General features: G+C 36.7%; 1 protein-coding gene across 6 annotated transcripts in view; it reads left to right on the top strand.

Moving 5' to 3' along the window:
* LOC120497356 (complement C1q tumor necrosis factor-related protein 7) overlaps window positions 1–20,117 on the top strand; it is a 65,694-nt gene that overhangs the window by 13,504 nt on the left and 32,073 nt on the right. For 2 of the 6 annotated variants that reach the window (XM_039698725.1, XM_039698726.1), the window contains exons 1-12: window positions 13–157; window positions 4,996–5,084; window positions 5,579–5,680; window positions 7,048–7,149; window positions 8,068–8,244; window positions 8,416–8,566; window positions 9,740–9,876; window positions 11,138–11,269; window positions 12,764–12,973; window positions 14,884–14,984; window positions 17,734–17,874; window positions 18,302–18,458. In XM_039698725.1, coding sequence (XP_039554659.1) covers window positions 118–157; window positions 4,996–5,084; window positions 5,579–5,680; window positions 7,048–7,149; window positions 8,068–8,244; window positions 8,416–8,566; window positions 9,740–9,876; window positions 11,138–11,269; window positions 12,764–12,973; window positions 14,884–14,984; window positions 17,734–17,874; window positions 18,302–18,458 — 1,539 coding nt within the window. In that variant the 5' untranslated portion in view covers window positions 13–117. Of the gene's footprint in view, window positions 1–12; window positions 158–663; window positions 1,261–4,995; window positions 5,085–5,578; window positions 5,681–7,047; window positions 7,150–8,067; window positions 8,245–8,415; window positions 8,567–9,739; window positions 9,877–11,137; window positions 11,270–12,763; window positions 12,974–14,883; window positions 14,985–17,733; window positions 17,875–18,301; window positions 18,459–20,117 lie in introns of those variants that run through there. The other 4 variants (XM_039698722.1, XM_039698724.1, XM_039698727.1 and 1 more) reach the window with 3 other exon arrangements.

Below are 20,117 nucleotides of genomic sequence, written 5' to 3'. Positions count from 1 at the left end.
CGGGTCCCGCTCCGCGCCGGGCCGGGCCGCGCTGCCGCCGCCATCGCCTTTTCCTCCCCGCTGCCGCCGCCGGAGGCTGCGGGTCCCGGCGGGCCGCGGGCGGAGCGCAGCAGCGCCATGGCAGCACGGCCCAGCGACGCCCCCGAGCCGGTGCGCGGTGAGTGACTCCCAGCGGCGGGGCGCGGCTCCGGCTGCCGGCCCCTCGCTGTGGAGCCCCCGCGCTGCTCTCGGGCCGCGGCTCCGCTCCGAGGCTCCCCCCGGCCGCACACGGCAGCGCTGCTGCGGTCTGCTCCTCGCAGGGCTGGGCGGGGGACTGTGCTTGTCACCGCCGGGCCAGCTCGGGCTTCGAGCGGACGGGCAGGCTGCACTCAAACGACGTGCTCCTGTCGCGTTCAAATATGGTTAGGTTATAAAAAGCCCTTGCGGTTTTTACATACGTTTATGTAGATGTGCGGTATTTATGTAATTGGACGTGAACTGGCCAGTCAGCCTTGTCTCCATCCTTGGGAAGGTGATGGAGCAGATCATTCCAGAGGTCATCACCAAGCGTGTAGAAGAGAAGGAGATCATTTGGAGTAATCAGCATGGCTCTGCCATGGGAAAATCAATCTGATAGCTGCCTGTCATGGCATGGCAGGATGGATCAGCAGGAGCCTTGGTGGATGACAAACTGTCCATGAGCCAGCAGTGCTCTTGTGCCAGGAGGGCCAGTGGTATCCTGGGGTGCATCAGGAATAGTGTGGCCAGCAGGTCCAGGGGGTGACCTTCTCCCTCTACTCAGCCCTAGTGAAGCCACTTCTGGAGTTCCATGTCCAGCTGTGGGCTCCTCTGTACTAGGAAAGACATGGAGCTACTGGAGAAGGTCCAGTGGAGGGCCATGAAGATGCTGAGGGGTCTGGCCTATTTCTCTCACACAAAGAGACTCTGGGAGCTGTGCCTGTTTAGTCTGGAGAGGACCGAGAAGGGATCTCATTAGTGCAGGTGCCCGGAGGATGGTGCCAGGCTTTACAGTGGTGCCTAGCGACAGGACACAGAGCCGTGGTCATAAACTGAAAAGTTTCACTTCAACATGAGAAGGAATTTTTTTACATAGAGGGTGGCAGAGCACTGGAGAATGCTGCCTAAGGAGGTCGTGGAGTCTCCCATTCTGGAGATATTCAAAACCCACCAGGACACATTCCTGTGTAAGCTGCTCTAGGTGACTGCCTTGCCATGGGGGTTGGACTGGATGATCTCCAGAGGTGCCTTCCAGTCCTAATGGTACTGTAAACCTCATAATTTGTGCTTGAAGTGTTTCTCATGGGTATGAAGATGTCTGGATTTATTGGCAGGTATTTTAATGTCACACATTAAATACTCCTACAACATAAGAGAGTGTAAGAGAGTGATATGGTGGTGGGAAACTGCTAGAACTGGGTGTCTAATCTTTCTGCACAGGTTTATGGTTTACCTAAACAGAATGCATAAAAGGTCTGATTAAGAGCAGAATATTAAAAATCAGTAGAATAAAAATGTAGTGAAGTCTAAATATGCTTGTTTTTTCATCAATGTCAAGTTTTACCAAAATAAAATGTCCTTAAACACATTTTACTGTCCTTAAACACATTTTAACAAAATATGGTAAAGACAATTTTTTTAAAGACATTTACAATTTAAGGGTGTTTCCAGCTCTTCAGTGTCTGCCTACATTTCTTTTGTAAGTTTTTTTCAGTCTCACTGTACCAGCTTGTGCTAGGAAGTGCTATGCTGTTGACAGATAGAGTCCAAACAATTTTCAGAGTTGATTGCATGGCGAAATGGAGGCACCCTCTAGTGATGGTTATTTTCTTTTACAGAAGCTTATTTTCCAAGAATAAACAATAGCTCAGCAGTACTCTTCAGAAAAAAAACTAGTCGCTAGTTTCCATATGTGATAAATGTTTTGTTTTCCTAAGTATTTTGCTCTGTTACTTCTGCTTCCAAAATACCTGTGATTTTGCAAGCTTCCTATGATCAAGTGAAAAGTACAGCATGTGATATTCTGGATAGACTGTGGCATTGGTTTACTTAATTGCAGTATAATTTGTCCATCTATTTGGTTGGATTTTTTGAAGTTGCATCTCACATTTTGAGAGAGACTACACCTTGAGCTGAAGCCTTCATGTATCTATTCAAAACTTATTTCAATTCACCTCTCCTCTCGAGGATTCAGTTTCACAGATTTATAAATAAATGTCCATGTTTTACATGTTATAGTTTTGAATATGCTGACAACTGCTGTTAGCTATTGTGTTGCCCAGTTATCAAGTGAGAGTAGATTTGAGTTTCTCATTCCTTTGTTAGAGTGATGATCTGTGTATGAATTTCTGATTATCATCTTCTTGCCAAGTGATAGCTGACAATTTAAAAATAAAACAATAATTTCCCCTTGCAGTTTTCCAGGTGTCATTGAAAAGTTCTACATTGTCTGTTTTCTCCACTATCTGGTTTTGCCTTTATTTTAGTGCCTGTGATAATACATCACTTCTATTCTGAGGCCTTTTTAGTTTGTCATAGTTGTCACCATATTCTGTTAAATTTGTGGTGTTAAAAGTATATACACCCCCACACTGCTTTTTTCAGGAAAAGAGAACTATATTTTAAAACAAGTGGGAAGTAGATAATTTTTCTGGAATCATCAATTTGTCACGTCCATCAAATAGGTGGTTTATTTTCTTCTAGCATGGAATGATTATTATTCTTGGCCCACCATGGCAAGCTTTTCTTTAAACATGTCCGTCAGCTACTTCTTCACTTAATATTCAACATGATTTCTGTATTAGTCTTTCAAACATCCAATCAGTCTCTACTGTTTTTTAATGCAATCTGTTTGCAGAAATTCAGTATTTTACTCTAATCCAATTATATGTGTGCTTAATGCCTTTATATCTTTCTTAAATGGAATGACATGGCTGTATGTCAGTCCACTAGTTAGACTAGTAAATTTCAAAAGAAGAATTGCTTTAAATAAAAAGCCTTTGTCTGGTAGTTATTGCCTTGTGAAGCCAGCACAACTGCAGAGTTGCTGTAAATTTTTCTTCATTGTTGGGTTTGTGTCTTACTATGCATTTATGCAGTTGTATCCATGAAAAATGCAGCAGTTTTTCTAGGATCTGTTCTGGAAGTTGCCATCCCCTGTTTTCATTCAGGTAACTGATTCTTGGTCACAACATTGACATCTGTCTTGTACCTGGTTTCTGCATCCTTTGAGACACTCCCAGAAGTTCTGAGTGCAGAGTCAGTGCAGAGAGCTTTGAAGCCACTCTGACATCCAATGGCTTTGGCCCCCTCTGAGTGCAGATGAAATCAAGGGAAAACGCTAGATGGCATTTTCAGGTTCTCAGGTTTAATTCCAGTTTGACTATCCAGCAAACTTGTTAGATCTGCCTGACATAAAATACAGAGCCACTGTAGGAGCCAAAACATGGTGTGGATTTTTTTCAGCCTTCTGATGGTGATCCTGCAAAGTAATGTGTTCAGGGATATCAGTTTTACTTTCTTCACTTCAAAGATATATTTTGAAGTTGAGCACAACTTGGTTGGCTGTAGAGCCCGCTGTTCACATAAACAGAGCAAAAGTGTATGTCCAGAGAAATAAAGTAACTAAACCAGTTTTTAATGTGGTTAAAATTTTTAATGTGGTAATTTTTTTCAATGACAGTATCTCACAGTATTTGATGCAACAACCAAAGCCTTAAAATGGTTTTCATTATGTATAGAAAAGATAATGACCCTGTTGTCTCAAGGAACAGGTGAATTGTAAAGAATTCTGCATACAGAGCATAAGTTCTGATGCTTTATGAGGTGCTTGAAGTAGCAGCAGATTTTTTCTGCCCTAATTTTGTATGTTTACACTGTTCATCTAGCTTGTCTGGAAATGTTTACAGACAATTGTAAAGGATTTCAGATCATCTAATCTGTTGCTTTCTAGTTTGCATGTATCAGAATGGAATTGAAATGACACATTTGTTGCAATGAAATAGAATATGTTTTGCATGCTAACTGAACAGAATTAAATGGTAGAAAAAATTCACATGAGGAAAATCTAAAGGTAACTCTAGATCAGCTTCTTCCTTGAAATATTTTTTTCTAAGTCTTGATACTTGGGTTTGGTGGGGTTTTTAGGTTGATTGAGTTTCTTTGAGGGTTGAAGTTTATCTGTTTATTTTTGTTTTTTAACTTAAAAACTTGCGCTGGTGAAGGTTCCATAACTGTTTAAGGGACTCAGTTCCAGTGCTAGAATAAAAAGTTATATTTTTTTCCAGTGTGTACCCACCTTTCGTACTACAATTAAAGTTCATAATTTCCATCTCCAGCAGACAGAGCCTTTTTTTTGTGTGCTGCAATCTTTCATGAGCCTGAAGTTTCAGAAATTGCTAGTTTTTTCTCAATTCCAAAAACTTTCAAAGGCCATATTTGAGAAAATGTGACTTCCTGAGAATTCTTGCTTGTGTTTTCTGTACACAGATAAACACTATTGCACCATTCAAATGATTAATAAATCTTTTAAAGGTGTTAGAAAATTTGTGCAAAAAAGGGGGTTAGCCCTTTGTTCATTCTTTTGAAAGTTTCCAAATGCAATGAAATTTTCTTTTCTACAAATACAGGCAGTAAATTGTATAATTTGGAAATACTAGAATTCTCCCAAATCTCTTGGTGATTCTGAGTAGAATCTGTGGTGGTGAGGTTTATCTTAATGTATTTTTCTTTTCTGAATGTTAGTGGACTAAAAGTTGCTTAAGCATTTCTCACAGTGGTTCATAGTATATAATGAAAGATAGATCTGTAGTAGTTTCAAGACATTTAAATTATACTTTGTAAAGACTGGATTCCAAAAAAATGTTTCATTCATTCATATTTTCTCATCCAAATTCTTTCTGTTGGAATGTGGGACTCCAGTATAAATAGTTTTATTTTCCATAATTTCTTTCAGAAAATACTTAATTTAAACACCTTACCGTATTTTCTCTGTTTCAGAGTTGCCACCTGTTCCTTCTACATCAAGAACAAGCTTTGCAGAGCTTTCTGTTAGACAGCGAATGAGAGAGAAACTGAAAGCAGCAAGGGTGAGAATCCTTCAGAAATCCTGTTTGGTTGACCTCAGTCTTATAAGGAACACCCACTTCATTTTACTTGCCTTATGCTATGTATATCTGAGTTGGGATATTTGCTTTTTTATTTCTGAAGCTGAAAGAGTACTCAGTTCATCAGTACAGTTACATTCTGTATTGCTGTTTTCTAAAGTCTATATTTAATTTGTTGATAGTAACTTAAAAGGTATCATTGTTTTGTAATTCAGATGATACAATAATTACAAGTTCCTTCTGTGTTGTCAAAAATTTTCTTACACTATTTTGAAAGCAGTGAATTTCTTTGAGTGCTTGCTGTACAATTTAATAAGATGCATTAATATATGGATCTGGAAAACCACTTAAGCTGATTTTATAATTAGAGATTCTGTCCCTAATACAAATACAAGTAAGTGTTGAGTTCCTGGGAATAATTGTAGATTTGATCTATTTCTATTACAGCTAAACATTTTTTTCATTTGTTTGCTTAGACAAAAGCTGAAATTTCTTTATCACAAGAAGACCCCAGTCCACAACCAAGGCGCTTAAAAGGCATCAGAGAAAAAAAAACAGGAGTCAGATTGGATAAAACGGTAAAAATGTGCATTCTATCTTGCTATTCTTATCAAAAGAAAGTGAGTGTGAAACATGTAAAAAATCAAAGTCTGCACACTCTTGAAGATCAGTTTCATTTAACAAAATTATGCTGCTGTTTGAATTAGTAAGCAGAAGGGAACCATTCTGATTATTGTTTTTGTTGTATGTATTTAACAGTAATAAGTTGCTTACATTGTAGTATGGACATCATGGGAAAATTCTGTCATTTAGAGGTTCATGACTTCTGTTGCTTAAGATGCCTTGAAGTATTTGAAATTTACTATAACAGGAGCTTTATATAAATAAAACTCCCACTGTAATAGAGCTTTATATAAATTTGAACAGTGCAATTGCTAAATGCTGGGTATTAACTTTGTCATTGTATTTTGTTGTATTTCCTTGTTACCATTTTATATTGATGTTTTTTTTTTGTATAAGCATTTTTTTAAATGAAATTAATTTTGTATTTAAAAAAACCAACAGAAGCTCTGCCTGTGCAGAATTACCACTCATATTCTTCAGAATTCACAGAAAGATTGTGTGCCTGTAGAAAATGTGTTCCAAAGAATGTGTTATTCCCAGGAAATAACAGCATATAGCAGTAACACCTTTATATGGAATTCCAAACAATATGATTTAGCCTGGCTAAATCACTTGTCTAGGGGAGAATTGCCATTTCATGTATGTTGTGGGAAGACTCTTGGCAATGTTATCTTATAATAAGTAATTATGACAGCTTTCAGTTAAGTAGTGCTGTTTTAATATATTTGTATTAGGAAAATGCAGAAGTGATATTCTTTAATTATAGTTGTTGTTTGAAAGAATAAAATAAATAATCAAGTGTGTATTTCAGCACTCAAGCAACGACCACACGTGTTTTAAACAATACCAGAGAGGTTTTTCCTGAGTGCAGCAGGGGTTGTCTGAGAAGTGCCCTGATTCCCTTACCTGGGCTGCAGTCCCTGGCAGCAGCTCCCCTGGCATTGCTGCCCTGCTGGGGCTGTGTGCCCAAGGGCAAGGCTTCCATTGCTGCCTCCCTGCTCTCCCTTTGGACATCAGCATGTGATTGTTCAGGAGTGCAGAAACAATGATCCCATCAGCAGTGAGGACAGCTACTGTCATTTATGCAGTGAACCATTTCTTCATACTCTACAGTCTATTTTTGACCCAAAGGAATTAAGTAATAGTAAGATGTACCCTTGTAAAATAAATATGGAATCCATTTGTTAGCACAGTGGTGATGGTTTTTTTGTTGGGTTTTTTTTTCTGTAAAAATGCAATACCCAATAAATGTAGTCAATTGTTTGTATTTTTTATGGTTCACTGAATGTATGCTAAAACTTATGTATATGTTTTTATGCAGTCTGATGATGATAATTTCAGGGAGATGCCAGAGGGTGAATCACACTTACCATCAAAAGTAAAGTTTCGTGATTCTGTAAAAAAGCTTAAGCAAAAGTCAACAGTAAGTACCAATTCCTCCATTTCAATAATGAATATTAATTTAATTTAGCATTTATATGGCTTCACAATTCTGTTTGAAGAAGGAGACAGAATTCAGTCTTAAGCAGTGGAGAAGGTTTTATTTAATTTAAAAATTCACAAGCAGTATATGCCAATAATTGATATATATAAAAGGAACCGTCATCAAATGTAAGAATGGTTTTGGGTCATTTGATTAAAAAACCCAAAAAGCTCTAGTAAATCCATCTGGGCACTACTGGAGTTTCCAGGAAAAATGTGTCTTCTGTTTCAATCCTTTTTATTGAATGCCACCAGTTGGCAGTTAAAGCATTTTACCAACTAGTATATTGATATTTATTAGCCACAAAGTAATAATATTAATTCTTTTCTTAGGGGATTCTTCCTAATGCTAAAGGGTCTGGGATCCTTTAGAGGCAAAAGGCCATTAGAAATTTCTCTTCATATAATTTACCTGGGTATCTGCAGTGTGGCCAGAACTTAAACTTTGGTGTTCTGATTCACAAATGGTTTATATTTAAAACAGTAAGAATGTTGAAATTCTTATTGTTTTAAATATAAAAACTTTTAAATATATTTAATATTGTTTCAAATTAATATTGTTTTTAATTTTAATTAAATTTAATATTCTTTTAAATATAAAAACTTTTTTAAACAAAACTTTGCAAGAAATATTGAATGAATATATAGAAATAGGGAAAGTTTCATGAATTGTTTACAAATTTCAGTTAACTTCAGTATTTGAATGAGTTATGTTTGAGATACAATAACAATTACCTTGTTATAAATGTTTGTATATGCTGCTATTTCATATTATTAATAGGAACATTTATTCAATTTATTCACTTGCTCTAATTTTCTTAAAATACCATCATGCAGTATCTTTGTCTTCTTTTTTTAGTTCCAGAGTGATTTTCCTTCTGAGGAAGAAGCATACAATTTCTTTACCTTCAATTTTGATGCTGTACCAGAGAAAATGAAAGCTGGAGCCAGGAAAAAGAATGGATTAAGTGAAGAAGAAGAGGTGGAGGAGGAATGTGTCGAAACTCATGAAGATGAACAAGAGGAGGATGAAATGGTGAGAACTATAGGATAAATGTTAATATTTTTTATTCAGACTTCTGTTAATTTTATTAGTCTACATAAAACAGCACCTTTGCTTTCCTTAAAAATTTTCAAAGTGTACTTTCTCAAGAAACTTTCTTAAGAAACAGACAAACTAACAGAGATGTTTGCACTTAAACTATAGGATGACGACGTACGCCTAGTGAAAGATGATGATTTATTCATAGGGCAGACAGATGAAGACCTTGTAGTAGTGAAACCTGTTGATTGTGAAAACTACACTGAGCAAGTGAAAAGGGAAAAAGAATTTCTCTTCATTCCCAGCATGTTAGCAGGTATGAAGATTGTGCTTATCCATCTAGTTCCTGGATTTTTGCATAGCATGGCACCCTGTGATCTGCTGAGTAAATCTTGTGTTGACTACCTCTGGCAGCAGAGAGAGATGTTTAATTGCAGCTCTCTGACACTGCTCATCCAGTTGAGTCTGAAAAAGGCTGACAGATGGATTAGCTGGAGGCATGCACACCTCAGCAGGTCATCACCTGCTGCACTGGCAAGTGTACTCAGGGCACCTCAGTTGGTTGGGGGTAATTTCCTCACTGCTGTCTGTAGGAAGTGCAAGGTGCTAACCCCTCTTCTGCTGTTATTTAATGTATACAGCATAGATCATATCTTTGACTTTTTTGCTTTATTCCCACAGAAATTCAAAGTCCTAAAAAATGGCTTTATAGTATCATTTGCTATTTGATATTTGAACTGGAAGAAATAGAAACAAGTCTCCCAGTCTATACTGGAATGGTACCAGTACAGCTTGCAGTGCAATGTCGTAATATTTGACATTGTATGCCTCTGTTTTTTCATGTCTTGTAATTTAGTTCTGACTACTTCCTGTGTGATCCAATGTGTTCTGATTTAAGGGAAAACTTTTGTTGTAACCCTCAGTACAATCCTTCCCTGTTTTGAGGTTGCTTCTTGAAAAGTGCTGAATCCATACACACAATGAAACAGCCTTGCAGGCAGGTCTTCAGAACGAATTCCACCTGCTGTCATTTGGCTAACATAACTCTTTTATGCATGTTTTATATTTTGTATGAGACTAACTTAAGCAAAGTATTTATTAACTGAAGGTCTGACTAGTCTGAAAGTTTCATTTTCCATTGGAAAGGCTTAGAAATGCTTCTCTAGTCAGTTGCTGCTCAAGGTTTTTTACACTGTTCTGCAAGCAACCATTAACACTAAAGTACACTAAGTAACTTGAAGTATTTTTTGTAAAGAAATTTTTAGTTATTGGTTTGTTAGAATTGTGACATTTGATGGTACTAATATGAGAGATCTGTCTTGATTAAGATAAGGACCTGTTTCAATTCTATATTTATTTCTTTTTTTCCTATTAGTAAAATACTTCTGACAGCATACTTAATATACAGTGCCGATCATTTCAAGAATTAACAAACTAAAACTACAGTTACAAGATATTTTACATTATTTTCTTCTTAATGTCTCATTAGTGCCTGCTTCTGAGAAGATGCCTAGAAATGTGCAGCCCAGGTACCTTGAGGATGAAGGTCTTTACACTGGAGAAAGGCCCATTGTATCACAGTCTAATCAAAATATTTTAGAAAACAGAATACTCAGACAGGACCAAGTAAGTCACTGCTACCATTTTAGTTGTAACTTTTATCGCTATTTTATTTATCTTTATAAGTATCTTATTTTTGTTATAGTTAAGTAAGTGGATGGTCATGCTGATATGGAGCTTTCATCTTCAAAATGTTTAGCAGCATCAGATGTTGGGAAATACATATTTTTGTAGGAGTCTGTTTTTAGTGTAACCCCACTGTCAGAACATCAGACTGGGTCTTACAAAACTGTTGTCTTTTCTTGGCTCTGCTTGTAGCCTGCTGGGGAACAGATCACTGATCAGGCTGTAAGGCTGATTAAATATTGGTATATATTATCAGGGAGGTTTTAGATTCCTTTCAGATTTTTAAGTATGTCTTGAAGACTTGGAATAGACTTGGGAAAGTAGCTTGGATATATTTTGTCCACCTATATTATCATCCTATACATGGTAAGATTCAGTATAGACTTAAACTCCTGAGCAGTAGCTGCCCTTTATATTTTCTTTTGTGATTCTGTGTATTCTTCATGTGCTTTTGCTAATCAGATTGGGAACATTTGGATCTAAAATTTTTGAATGGGCAGTTGGAACCCAGTTCGTTTTCTGCTTGACTTCATGGTGTTACCACATCCACATTTGGCTCAATGGTCTGGTATTGAAAGTAATAATAAATATAAATACAAGGTGTCTAAAACAGGAATGGAACTAACAGGGTAGGGCAGCATCCTTGGACAGCTGCACTGATTTAAGCTGTATTTGAATCCAGGTAAAGGGAGGAGAGGGATGAATGAGGGCAGTGGTGAACATGTGAAGCCGTGGATAGCAATTGCTGTGTCAAATACTTACTGGTCTGCTTTTATAGGTGTTGTTTAAGTAGTTCAGGTTTTGGTCTAGAAGATTTGAGAGGTGCTTTGATGAATCATCTGAGCTGCCATTTAGCTCTTGTATAAAACAAGACTTAAAATTATTTCCATTTTAGTGATTTAAGAAAATAACATTTAAATAAGTGACGTATTGATTTTTTTTCAAATCTATCAAACTGAATGTTGAAGGAAAAATAAATCAATGTAATCAAAGTTTGAGCAACATCTTGGTCTTTTAATTTCAAAACTTACCTCTGGTATATTTGCAGATTTCATTTTGGTGTATTAGGAAAGTTTTGGTTATTTCAGTCACAAACAATCCATAGTCACTTTTTATTCTGCATTTTTTGCAAGAATTATAATTTTTCAAGTAATTCCTTTATAAAGTAATAAACAATATATAATTTTGTTTTCTTTTGTAGGGGAAAGAATGGTTTGGTGATGATGGCAAAATATTAGCATTGCCCAATCCAATTAAAAAGTATTCTACTAGGCCTCCAATCTTCTCACTTGAAGAGGGCATTGCACCAGAACTTGAAACAGTATATAGAAAGGTAAGCATATTTCATATATGTGATTCCTGAGATTCAGTGTCCCAGTTCTTCTGCACCAGAAACCCTGGTGACCTGAAGGGTTTTGTGCTAAGAACCATGACCATTGACTGTTTTTTGTGATTCCATATCTGTTCTTTAAATCAGTTCTACTTTATTAAGTTTCATTAAAACCATTCAGCAATCTTGAAGCAAGCTTTATTGTTCTGCTTGTTAGAAGTCTATTACTCTTTGGAAAAGCTGACTTGTAAGACTTTTAAATAGAGTGCTCATTTGGGACACACAAATGTTTCTGACTGTTGTTGATACAGATTTAAATGTGGCCTTTCATTTGATGTTAGTGATAAATATGCAACCCACAGGCTGCATCCAGTAGCACAGATCTGTGCAGGATGCTTCTGCAGGCAGGAAAAATTTACTGTTTAGATCATGTAAAGATAGGCCAAGAGAGCTCATGTTTCAGGAACGCCGTGCTGGCATGAACAGTGACATAGAAATATCTAAGTCACAGTGGTAAGACACTGAGCTTGTCCTTTATGGGCAGAAAAATAGTTAAAGCATAAGGAATTCAAAGTTGCCATTTTTATGATACATGGTATCTTTTGATGAGAAGCTGAATGTGGAAGGATCAGGTGGACTCTAGTGTGTTTTCATGGCCATTTGTATCAGTCCTATAAAAGAGTTAAATAACTCCTAAATAAGTTCCTATGCAGCAGCTAAATTTCCTCCAAATCCCACTTTTTCCTGTTCTCAGGAAGGGACTACAACAAACACTACATAGCTAACAATCTTTTACAGTACCATAATACCTCTGGTGAATGTCTTCTGAAGGATCCTAATAAGGGAGGGAGCAGGAGTAGCCAAGCTGGAAGCAGTGTTAATTCTCTTCTGATTTCATTAACTTGAGGCTGTAAGCCATGGGTGTCTTTTTGTTGCATGGATTGAATTAGGTTTTTTAAGCTTTGTTTCTGAAAGCTTTCATTTGCCTTCATTGCTCTGAGTTGCCCTGGTATTTGAATGGGGAAGCAATATATAAAATATTAGGAAATATAATATATTTCCTAATCTACACAATCTACAAGGAGAGCTCCTTGTGTTCCTAATCTACAAGGAGAACTGTTCTGTGAGAGTTGGACTCTATCTTAGAGCTCAGTTCTAAGAGGAAACAAAGCAGTTCTAAACCAGTGTGTCAAAAGAGAACTAGCAGGCTCTGCTTTTTCTAATCCAGTGTCATTCTCTTCATTGCTTAGCAAAACCTTCAGTACAGGAACATGACTTCTTATTTCAGCCTCACGTGGGCTATAAAAATTCTGTTGTGTAGAGTATCCATGGTGATTTGGTACCACCCACTTGTCAATAAAGCAAGAGGTTAAAACAGTTTAAGACTCAGCATTTAAATGTAGGTAATGCTAAATGGGTCCTTTCTGACAAAGAAAATACTTGAAAGATACTGTTATAAGAATCTCTAAATCCATTTTATTCTTTTTTTTCTTTCAGGCAATAAAAATGACATCTACCAATCAGTATTTTGTTGGACCTGGAGATTTTCAGGGACTGTTTCAATTGGATATTGACATTTCTGGACTGATATTCACCCATCATCCCTGTTTTAGCCGTGAGCATGTGTTAGCAGCTAAACTGGCTCAGTTATATGATCAGTATTTAGCAAGAAAACAGAAGAATCTTACCAAACTTCTCACAGACAAGGTATTTCTGTTCTGTCTTTATACTTTGTTGAGACAATGACATGACAGTTTAAGGTAAAAACTGAACTTGTCAGAAGTTAAAAACCCAAATATTTGACTGAGTTGCTGTGTGTTCAGTGCAGAATTGCATTTTTTTAGATAAAGAATTTCTTTGGTCTTTGAATTTGAATTAACTCTGAAGTAAAAGGAATACAATAACATTTGCATAGTGTTCCTTGGAGTATCCAAAATGTTTCCCAGTGAGTGACAGATTAGACATTACAGGATTGTGTACAGCAGCTCTGACAGGGAGACAGCAAAAGACATTATTCAGTGATGGAGGGAAGTTAGTGAAGTTTAGTTTCAGTTATCAAATCAAAGTAAAAGGAAGCAGTTTAATTTCACCAGATTGTACAAAAGTGGAACCTGTTTCCAGGTGTGTATCTGTGGCAGATGCTGTGTTGTGAATGCATACTGCTGCCACATTTACTGTGGGACTCTTGTGACATGGCAAAACCCAAGGCTGGATGCAGGCTCCTCTGTTGCTGTCTTGCTGGGTGAACTTGGCAGGGCTGCTCATCCCCTGTGTACCACCACTCTTCCTCTGTCTCTACATTGAAAGTAATGGCAGTGGTTTCCTCTGGTGTAAGCATGCACATGAACATTAGGCATTGTCAACACAATTCTGATGTCATCAGGGCACACAAGAACACTCGTCTGTCAAAAATTAGTTGGATTATTAAATATATATACATTCAGATTTCCATAAACTGAAGGTCATTATTTTATACATTAAAGAATTGTTATAAGGGAAAAATAATCATTGACAAGCTCATTTTTAGATTAATGTAATGAGGGTCAGTAGGTGGTGTACAGATATTTCTGAATTTTTATATAAAGCATTAGATAATAGTTCTGATGATGGACAGATGTTTCATATGGTGTCTCAAAATAATTCCTTGGTATACTTTGTTCTGTTAGTACTTTTGAAGGATTTGCCTTAGTGCTGTGTGTAGCAGAATATTTGAGTTATCCATGTCTTCATTATAGGAGCCTATAAAGCCATAGAATCATTAAGGTTGGAAAAGACCTCTAATACCATCAAGTTCAGCCATTAACCCAGCACTGCCACATCCATCACTAACCCACGAACCCCCAAGTGCCAGTCTGCACATCTTTTAAATACCTCCAGGGATGGTGGGTGTCTCTGCACAGCCTGTTTCAGCTTCACAAAACTTTCAGTGAAGAAACTTTTTTCCCCAAGATCCAATCTAACCTCCCTGGGATGTGAAGCCATTTCCTCTTGTCCTGTCACTCGTTACTTGACGGAAGAGACCAAGATCTGTCTACACCCTCCTTTCAGGGATGGTTTAACCTGGAGATGCTCATGGGGGACCCTACTGCTCTCTGCAACTGCCTGAAAGGAGGCTGTAGCCAGGTGAGGGTCAGTCTCTTATCCCAGGCAACCAGAGGCAAGTCAAGAGGATTGACTGGCCAAAAGCTGTGCCATTTTCAACCTTAATGATTCTGTGATTCTATTCTATCATTCTGAGATTTTCTAATCCACCAAGGATTACCTTTAGTAGTCCTTCATAGTCCAAAGAAAGGCTTTTGTGAAAGTTGGGGGTTTTTGCTGACTTTAGGTCTTTTTCCACTTACAGCTTTGATTCCTGAGTTTTCAGAATGTTCCCTAGATCTATCTTCCCCTGATTAGATCTGCTGCAGTGATAAAAGTTAGTAAATCTCCCTCCTGTATCCAGGGATCCTAATTAAATTGTCATGCTGAGGAATCACCTCAAACATGGCAAAACCCTGTAAATGCCGAATCAGGATAGTTCAGGTTTTTCTGTCATTAGTAATTAGCTCTTTCAAAGTGCAGTACTCTGCATACCTTGTTAAGCCATCTGTTAATTGCTTTTTTCTTTGTTCAAGCTGCATGCTTTGAGGAGTGCAGTGCACTCTAGTATGGAAGGTGCTGGTGATGGTGTTCCTGTGGCTCAACAAAGCATACCTGAATACAAAATGGAGATCAGGTGAGTATAAATTCATTAAATTGTTGGTTTTTAAAATTGTATTCCTTTTTTCCTTTACATGTTGGTATAGAATATGATTCATGTTAGACTTTTAAATTCTACTATAAAAAGCTCTAGAAGAATTTTGAGGATTTAAGAGTTTTCATTGAGAAGTTGCATAAAACATTATGAAGAAAATACAGTTTAGGCTGAAATTTTCATTCAAAAGTGGTCTAATTTGATTATGTTTATTAATTTCTTAGTAGCTATTTACTGGTATGTTTTGTGTAATGAAATATAATTGAAGTTTCAGCAGACTTCAGCTGGATGCACAAAGTTTTTACAATGCAATAAGGTAATTTTTTGAACAGACAAACCCCCTAGTTTTTTCCATCCTCTTCTTCATTACATGAATGTTCTTGATTTCCTTCCCATTCTAAGGTATTTTGGCCATGCTTTTGACATTGGGTTAATACAAATAAAGTGGTAGAATTTTGTTTTACAAGATTACAGTTATTGTTCTTGGAGAAAAGCTGGGTAGTAAAAATATACTGCAGTTTTTGGCTCGGTAGTAACAGTTTGTATTATTTTTGGCAAATGGACAGTGATGAACTGTAAGTGTTAGCAGTATGATAAAAACGAAGTTATTTTGGATATCCATGCTGAACAGCCTTTTAACTAGTAGATAACAAAAGTCTGAAAGTTTTCCACAATCTAAGAGTAGGCAGTAAGGTATTCATTGAAGGAAACAGAACTATAAATTGATATGATGGGTCATATTACACACAATATGAAGAAGAAAAATGTTTTTAATAACAATTCTACTTTCAGCCTCGAAATTTACATCTGCTAAACTTACACATCTACACACTCCTCTTAGAGAGAACATAAAGTAGTCTATAATTTATTATTTTATGCTGAAAGAAAAAGAATTCCTTCAATTGAAAATGGAATAGCTTTTATCAGTATCTTATTAACATATCTGCTAGGGGACGAGGAGCAGGAGGTGTGCAGTTACCATACTGTACCTTGGAGACAGGAGCTCTCACTAGGGAAAGCATGGAAATGGTGATGGGAAAATTCACTGTGGGAATGAGATTCTTGGGTTTTGGCACCTGAGGCTTGCTTGATGGTGAACTCCAGTAAGAAAGAATACATCTTCTGTGTATATGATGTGTTTTTCTATATCTTGAGTGGTTTAGTTTTATGCTAGAATCTGGAGAAACTCAGCTGAAATCATTGAGATCAGTGTTGCTTAAGTAACATGAGATGAGTTTGGCTGGTATTATTCTAGAGCTTTTCATATCTGTAATTCATTTTGGCTACAGCTTTGTTACTGGAAGCTGTTACACATGTGAAGCTCAGATGGGCTCAGGAATTTTTGCTGTCATGGTATTCAGTACTAACTTGGACTACTTGTGTTGGTAAAATCATCTGAGCTGCCTTGTCTCTCTTTTAGAGACAAAGAGAGCATTTCCCTGATGGTCAATGTAGAACACTCGAGAGAAGTTACAGACATGTAGCATGGAAAATAATCTAATTGTTTTCTCCACCCTGCAATAACATAACAGATGTATACCCTTTGCTTTCTGGAGATCAAAGCTGTAATTTTCCATTGGCTTGAGGAAGAAATGTCACCTGAATACAGAAAACGTTTTCAGATTAGGAAATTCATCTTCACTTCCTGAAGTAGGAATGCTGTGGATTCTGTGTTTCAGATTCATGTGGGTAATGTATTTTAGCAGAGATGATTCTCTGCTGAAAGGTCCTGCTTCCAAATCCCATACATTAGATAAGTGTGGTTACTGATCTCTATGTTCCTCATGCCTTTAAGTTTCAACTTCTGGCATCATCTGGTAGACAAAAAAGAAAAAGTTGCTACATGGATAAGTAATATGCAGACTGCTAGCTAATGAAGTGGAGAAGTTACTCATATGACTTTCTGAAGTCTGCATTTCTTCTTTGTTTATTGTTTTCCCTAAATTGGCTTATGCTGTTAAATGATGTATTATGTCTTTCTTCTCTCAGCTCTAACTCCATCTGTTTTCCACATTCTCTGAATATTACAAGTAGCAATGTGTTAGTTTATATTGGTTTATTTTTTAATCACAGACTTCGTTTTGTACCAGGATAATAGTGAAACAGCTTGTGCTTGTGCTGCATGGACATTTACATTGGAAGTGTGTGGTGGTCATTAAAAGTGCTAATGAATAGCCTTTTTCCAAACAGATCAGAGGGTGGAAATGTGAAATACCAATTCTGAGACCAAAAAAAAGGCTATGTTAATTTTGTTTGTATTAAGAATCTTGAAGGTCTGTCAAAGGACTTATTACATTACTTCATCTCTTCAGGTCCTTCTTAATGAAACTAGAAGCATATGAATTTTAAAACATCTTTCATAATGTACACATGTAATGAGCATTACTTCACAGCAGCAGTGTAGATTTCCTGGGCTGATGTTTACATGAATTTACTTTAAAATGTTTTTAATTATGTACAGCTGTAATAAGCATTTCCGAAAACTGTGAGATCTGTAAAGAACAGACTTAATTGAAGTCAGATTGTTCCAAATGAAAGAGACTGGAATATAGGAGGAAATAAAATCCTGCAATCTTCAAGTCTAGGTTTTATGTTCCTTGGATGTAAACCACTGCAGCCATCAATCACCCTGAAACCCCTATCACTTGGCTTTTGGTATCCCAAGTTTTCAATCTGTTCCACTGAGTGAGACAGTTCTGATTGATCTTGTGCTATGCATGTATATTTCTAGACAAACCAGAAGACTTCGTGATGCTGAACAAGAAAAAGACAGAACACTGCTTAAGACCATTATCAAAGTTTGGAAACAAATTAAATCCCTCCGGGACTTTCAGAAGTTTACTAACACACCCATGAAACTTTATTTGAGGAAGTATGTCTTGATAATTTGATACTTTTTGTACTTTATTTGCTAGCAGTGGGGTTGTAATAAGATTAGTTAATTTAGAAACTTAGAATTTTGATATGCAGAAGTAAGACTTCGAGCAGTTGCAGGCACTTTTAGCCAGCCACTATTCCTTTTGAGTTTGGGAAAGAGGGAAGGTTTAAATAAGTAATAACTTAAAAACTAGCACAAAGGAATTTCTACAGACTAATGAGTAAATAAAGTTACTATCTGGAATTGATATAATTATATCCTATCAACACTTAAGAGTATCTATGCTAGTCTTTTTAAATAAAACATACTTTTGATATAATGAAGTTAATTCATGGAGAAGTAGATTTCTGTTATATGTTACAGACTTAATTGAAACTCTTATGTAATTTTATGCAACGTGCTGCTAATGGTTGTTTTGAAGGGAAGAGGTTGATCAGAAATCAGATGAAAAAGCATATGAAGCAGAAATTCAGGCCGAGATAAAGGAATTGCTAGAAGAATATATGGAAGAATACGAAAAGAAAATGGAGGAGTATAAAACTGAGCTACATGACTGGAAATCCTGGAAGAAGAAGCAGGTTTGTTTAAATCATTCAATTTCACAGAAAAAAATTACTAGTAAATGTGTCAAAAATTTCTCCTTCTAATACAGAAAAAAAATTCAGAGTTATGTATATGTTCTGATATGTTCTATCTACTTAGAATTTGTTAGGCAAGTAGTTGTTAATTAAAAAATTAGAATGTATTAGGGTTTTGTGAGGCATTTTTTTTCTGCTACTGATTTTCAGCACTTCAGTTCTTTCTTTCAGTTTGGTATTTGTGCAGCATTGCTGTTAAATTAATTTATTTCTTGCAAAGAAAAAACATGGATGAACTTTGTGCCTATGAGTGACAAAGCAGGATAATTAAGTTGTGTTTCTAATGAACTCGCAGTTAATGTCATCTCATGTAAATATATGTTTGAGAATGTCTCGCTATATTCAGGAATGTCTGGAAGATTTAATTAATATTCTAGCCTTTCACCTTTGCAAAGCTTTATTGCTAAATCTGTACTGTAGTTAAGGTCTCGGTTGTGCTTCAGAGGGATATTGGGAAGTACAGCTGCTTCAGCAACACACTGCAAAAGGTGATCTTTGAAATCAACTGTGGCAAAATCAGGTTTGCTTTCACAGTTACGTGGCAATATACTGGATTCCTTGGGGTAATGGTGATTATACTTTAATATGATTATTGCTCAGCTTGAGCACCCTGGGTTTTTGGATATCAAAGAAAAATAAAGCTTAAGAAAATGCTTCAAATACAGTTTTCAAGAATCTAGTGTGTCTGCTGATACTTTTATGGAGAGTCTTTTCCTGTACATGTAGCCTCTATGGAAGGCATTTAAATTATTTGAGAGGAAGCCAATATGCAGGAATTGGAAATTCCTGTTATCAAAACACAAGTGTGCACATGACTCATTAGCATCATGTAGGTTCACTTGTAGGATAAGGTGAGTAAGTGTAAACCTTGAAATGAAGGCAGGTAGTAATGAACATTGATCCTAATGCAAAATGTTCATCCAATGCCTTCACAAATACCATTGTGGCATCTTTTTATTGTGCTAGTCACAAACTATATTGAGACTGAGAGGATTGTGGTTCTTTCCTTTTGGAGTGAAATTACCTTTCTTTCATACATTGTTTTTCTGCTACTGATTCTCAGCACTTCAGTTCTTTCTTTCAGTTTGGTATTTGGTAAAGAAATTACCTTTCTTTCATATCCAGAAGTGCTTTATTTTATTTTACTCAAAGTACTTTTTAACTTAATCACTCCTCTTGGTTTCTTCCTAGTACAGGTCACCTGAGTCAAACACACTAGAGCAAGGTGAGACTAAATAAATTTAAAAGCAAATACAAGACCAGGAAGGATAACACAAAATTCGGCAAAGAAAGAATATTTTTCGAGAAAAATATGTGAACAAGTTGTTTGGCTTACTACTTTAGTTAATGAGCAGAATCTGTTTGCTCTCCTTCCTCTTCTTTTGCTTATGATGTGTTAAGTTGTGAAGTGGCTTGTTGCTTCCAAGCAAGCTGTACTTCCAAGTAATTTAGAAATCTGTGGAAGGAGGAAGTGTTTTGCAGCTGTTTAAAACTGAGCATGCACCTAAACACTGGAGTTCTGTAGCTCAGGAGATGCTGAAAGGCATGTGTTGATCTGTATGTTTATTCTTGTTTGGCATGAGGAAGGGAAAGGATCAT

This window comes from Passer montanus, unplaced genomic scaffold (assembly GCF_014805655.1).
Source record: "Passer montanus isolate IOZ18808 unplaced genomic scaffold, ASM1480565v1 scaffold13, whole genome shotgun sequence".
Taxonomy (NCBI): Eukaryota; Metazoa; Chordata; class Aves; order Passeriformes; family Passeridae; genus Passer; species Passer montanus.
The sequence above is the reverse complement of the archived record's forward strand: the minus strand, read 5'-3'. Positions and strand labels throughout refer to the sequence as shown.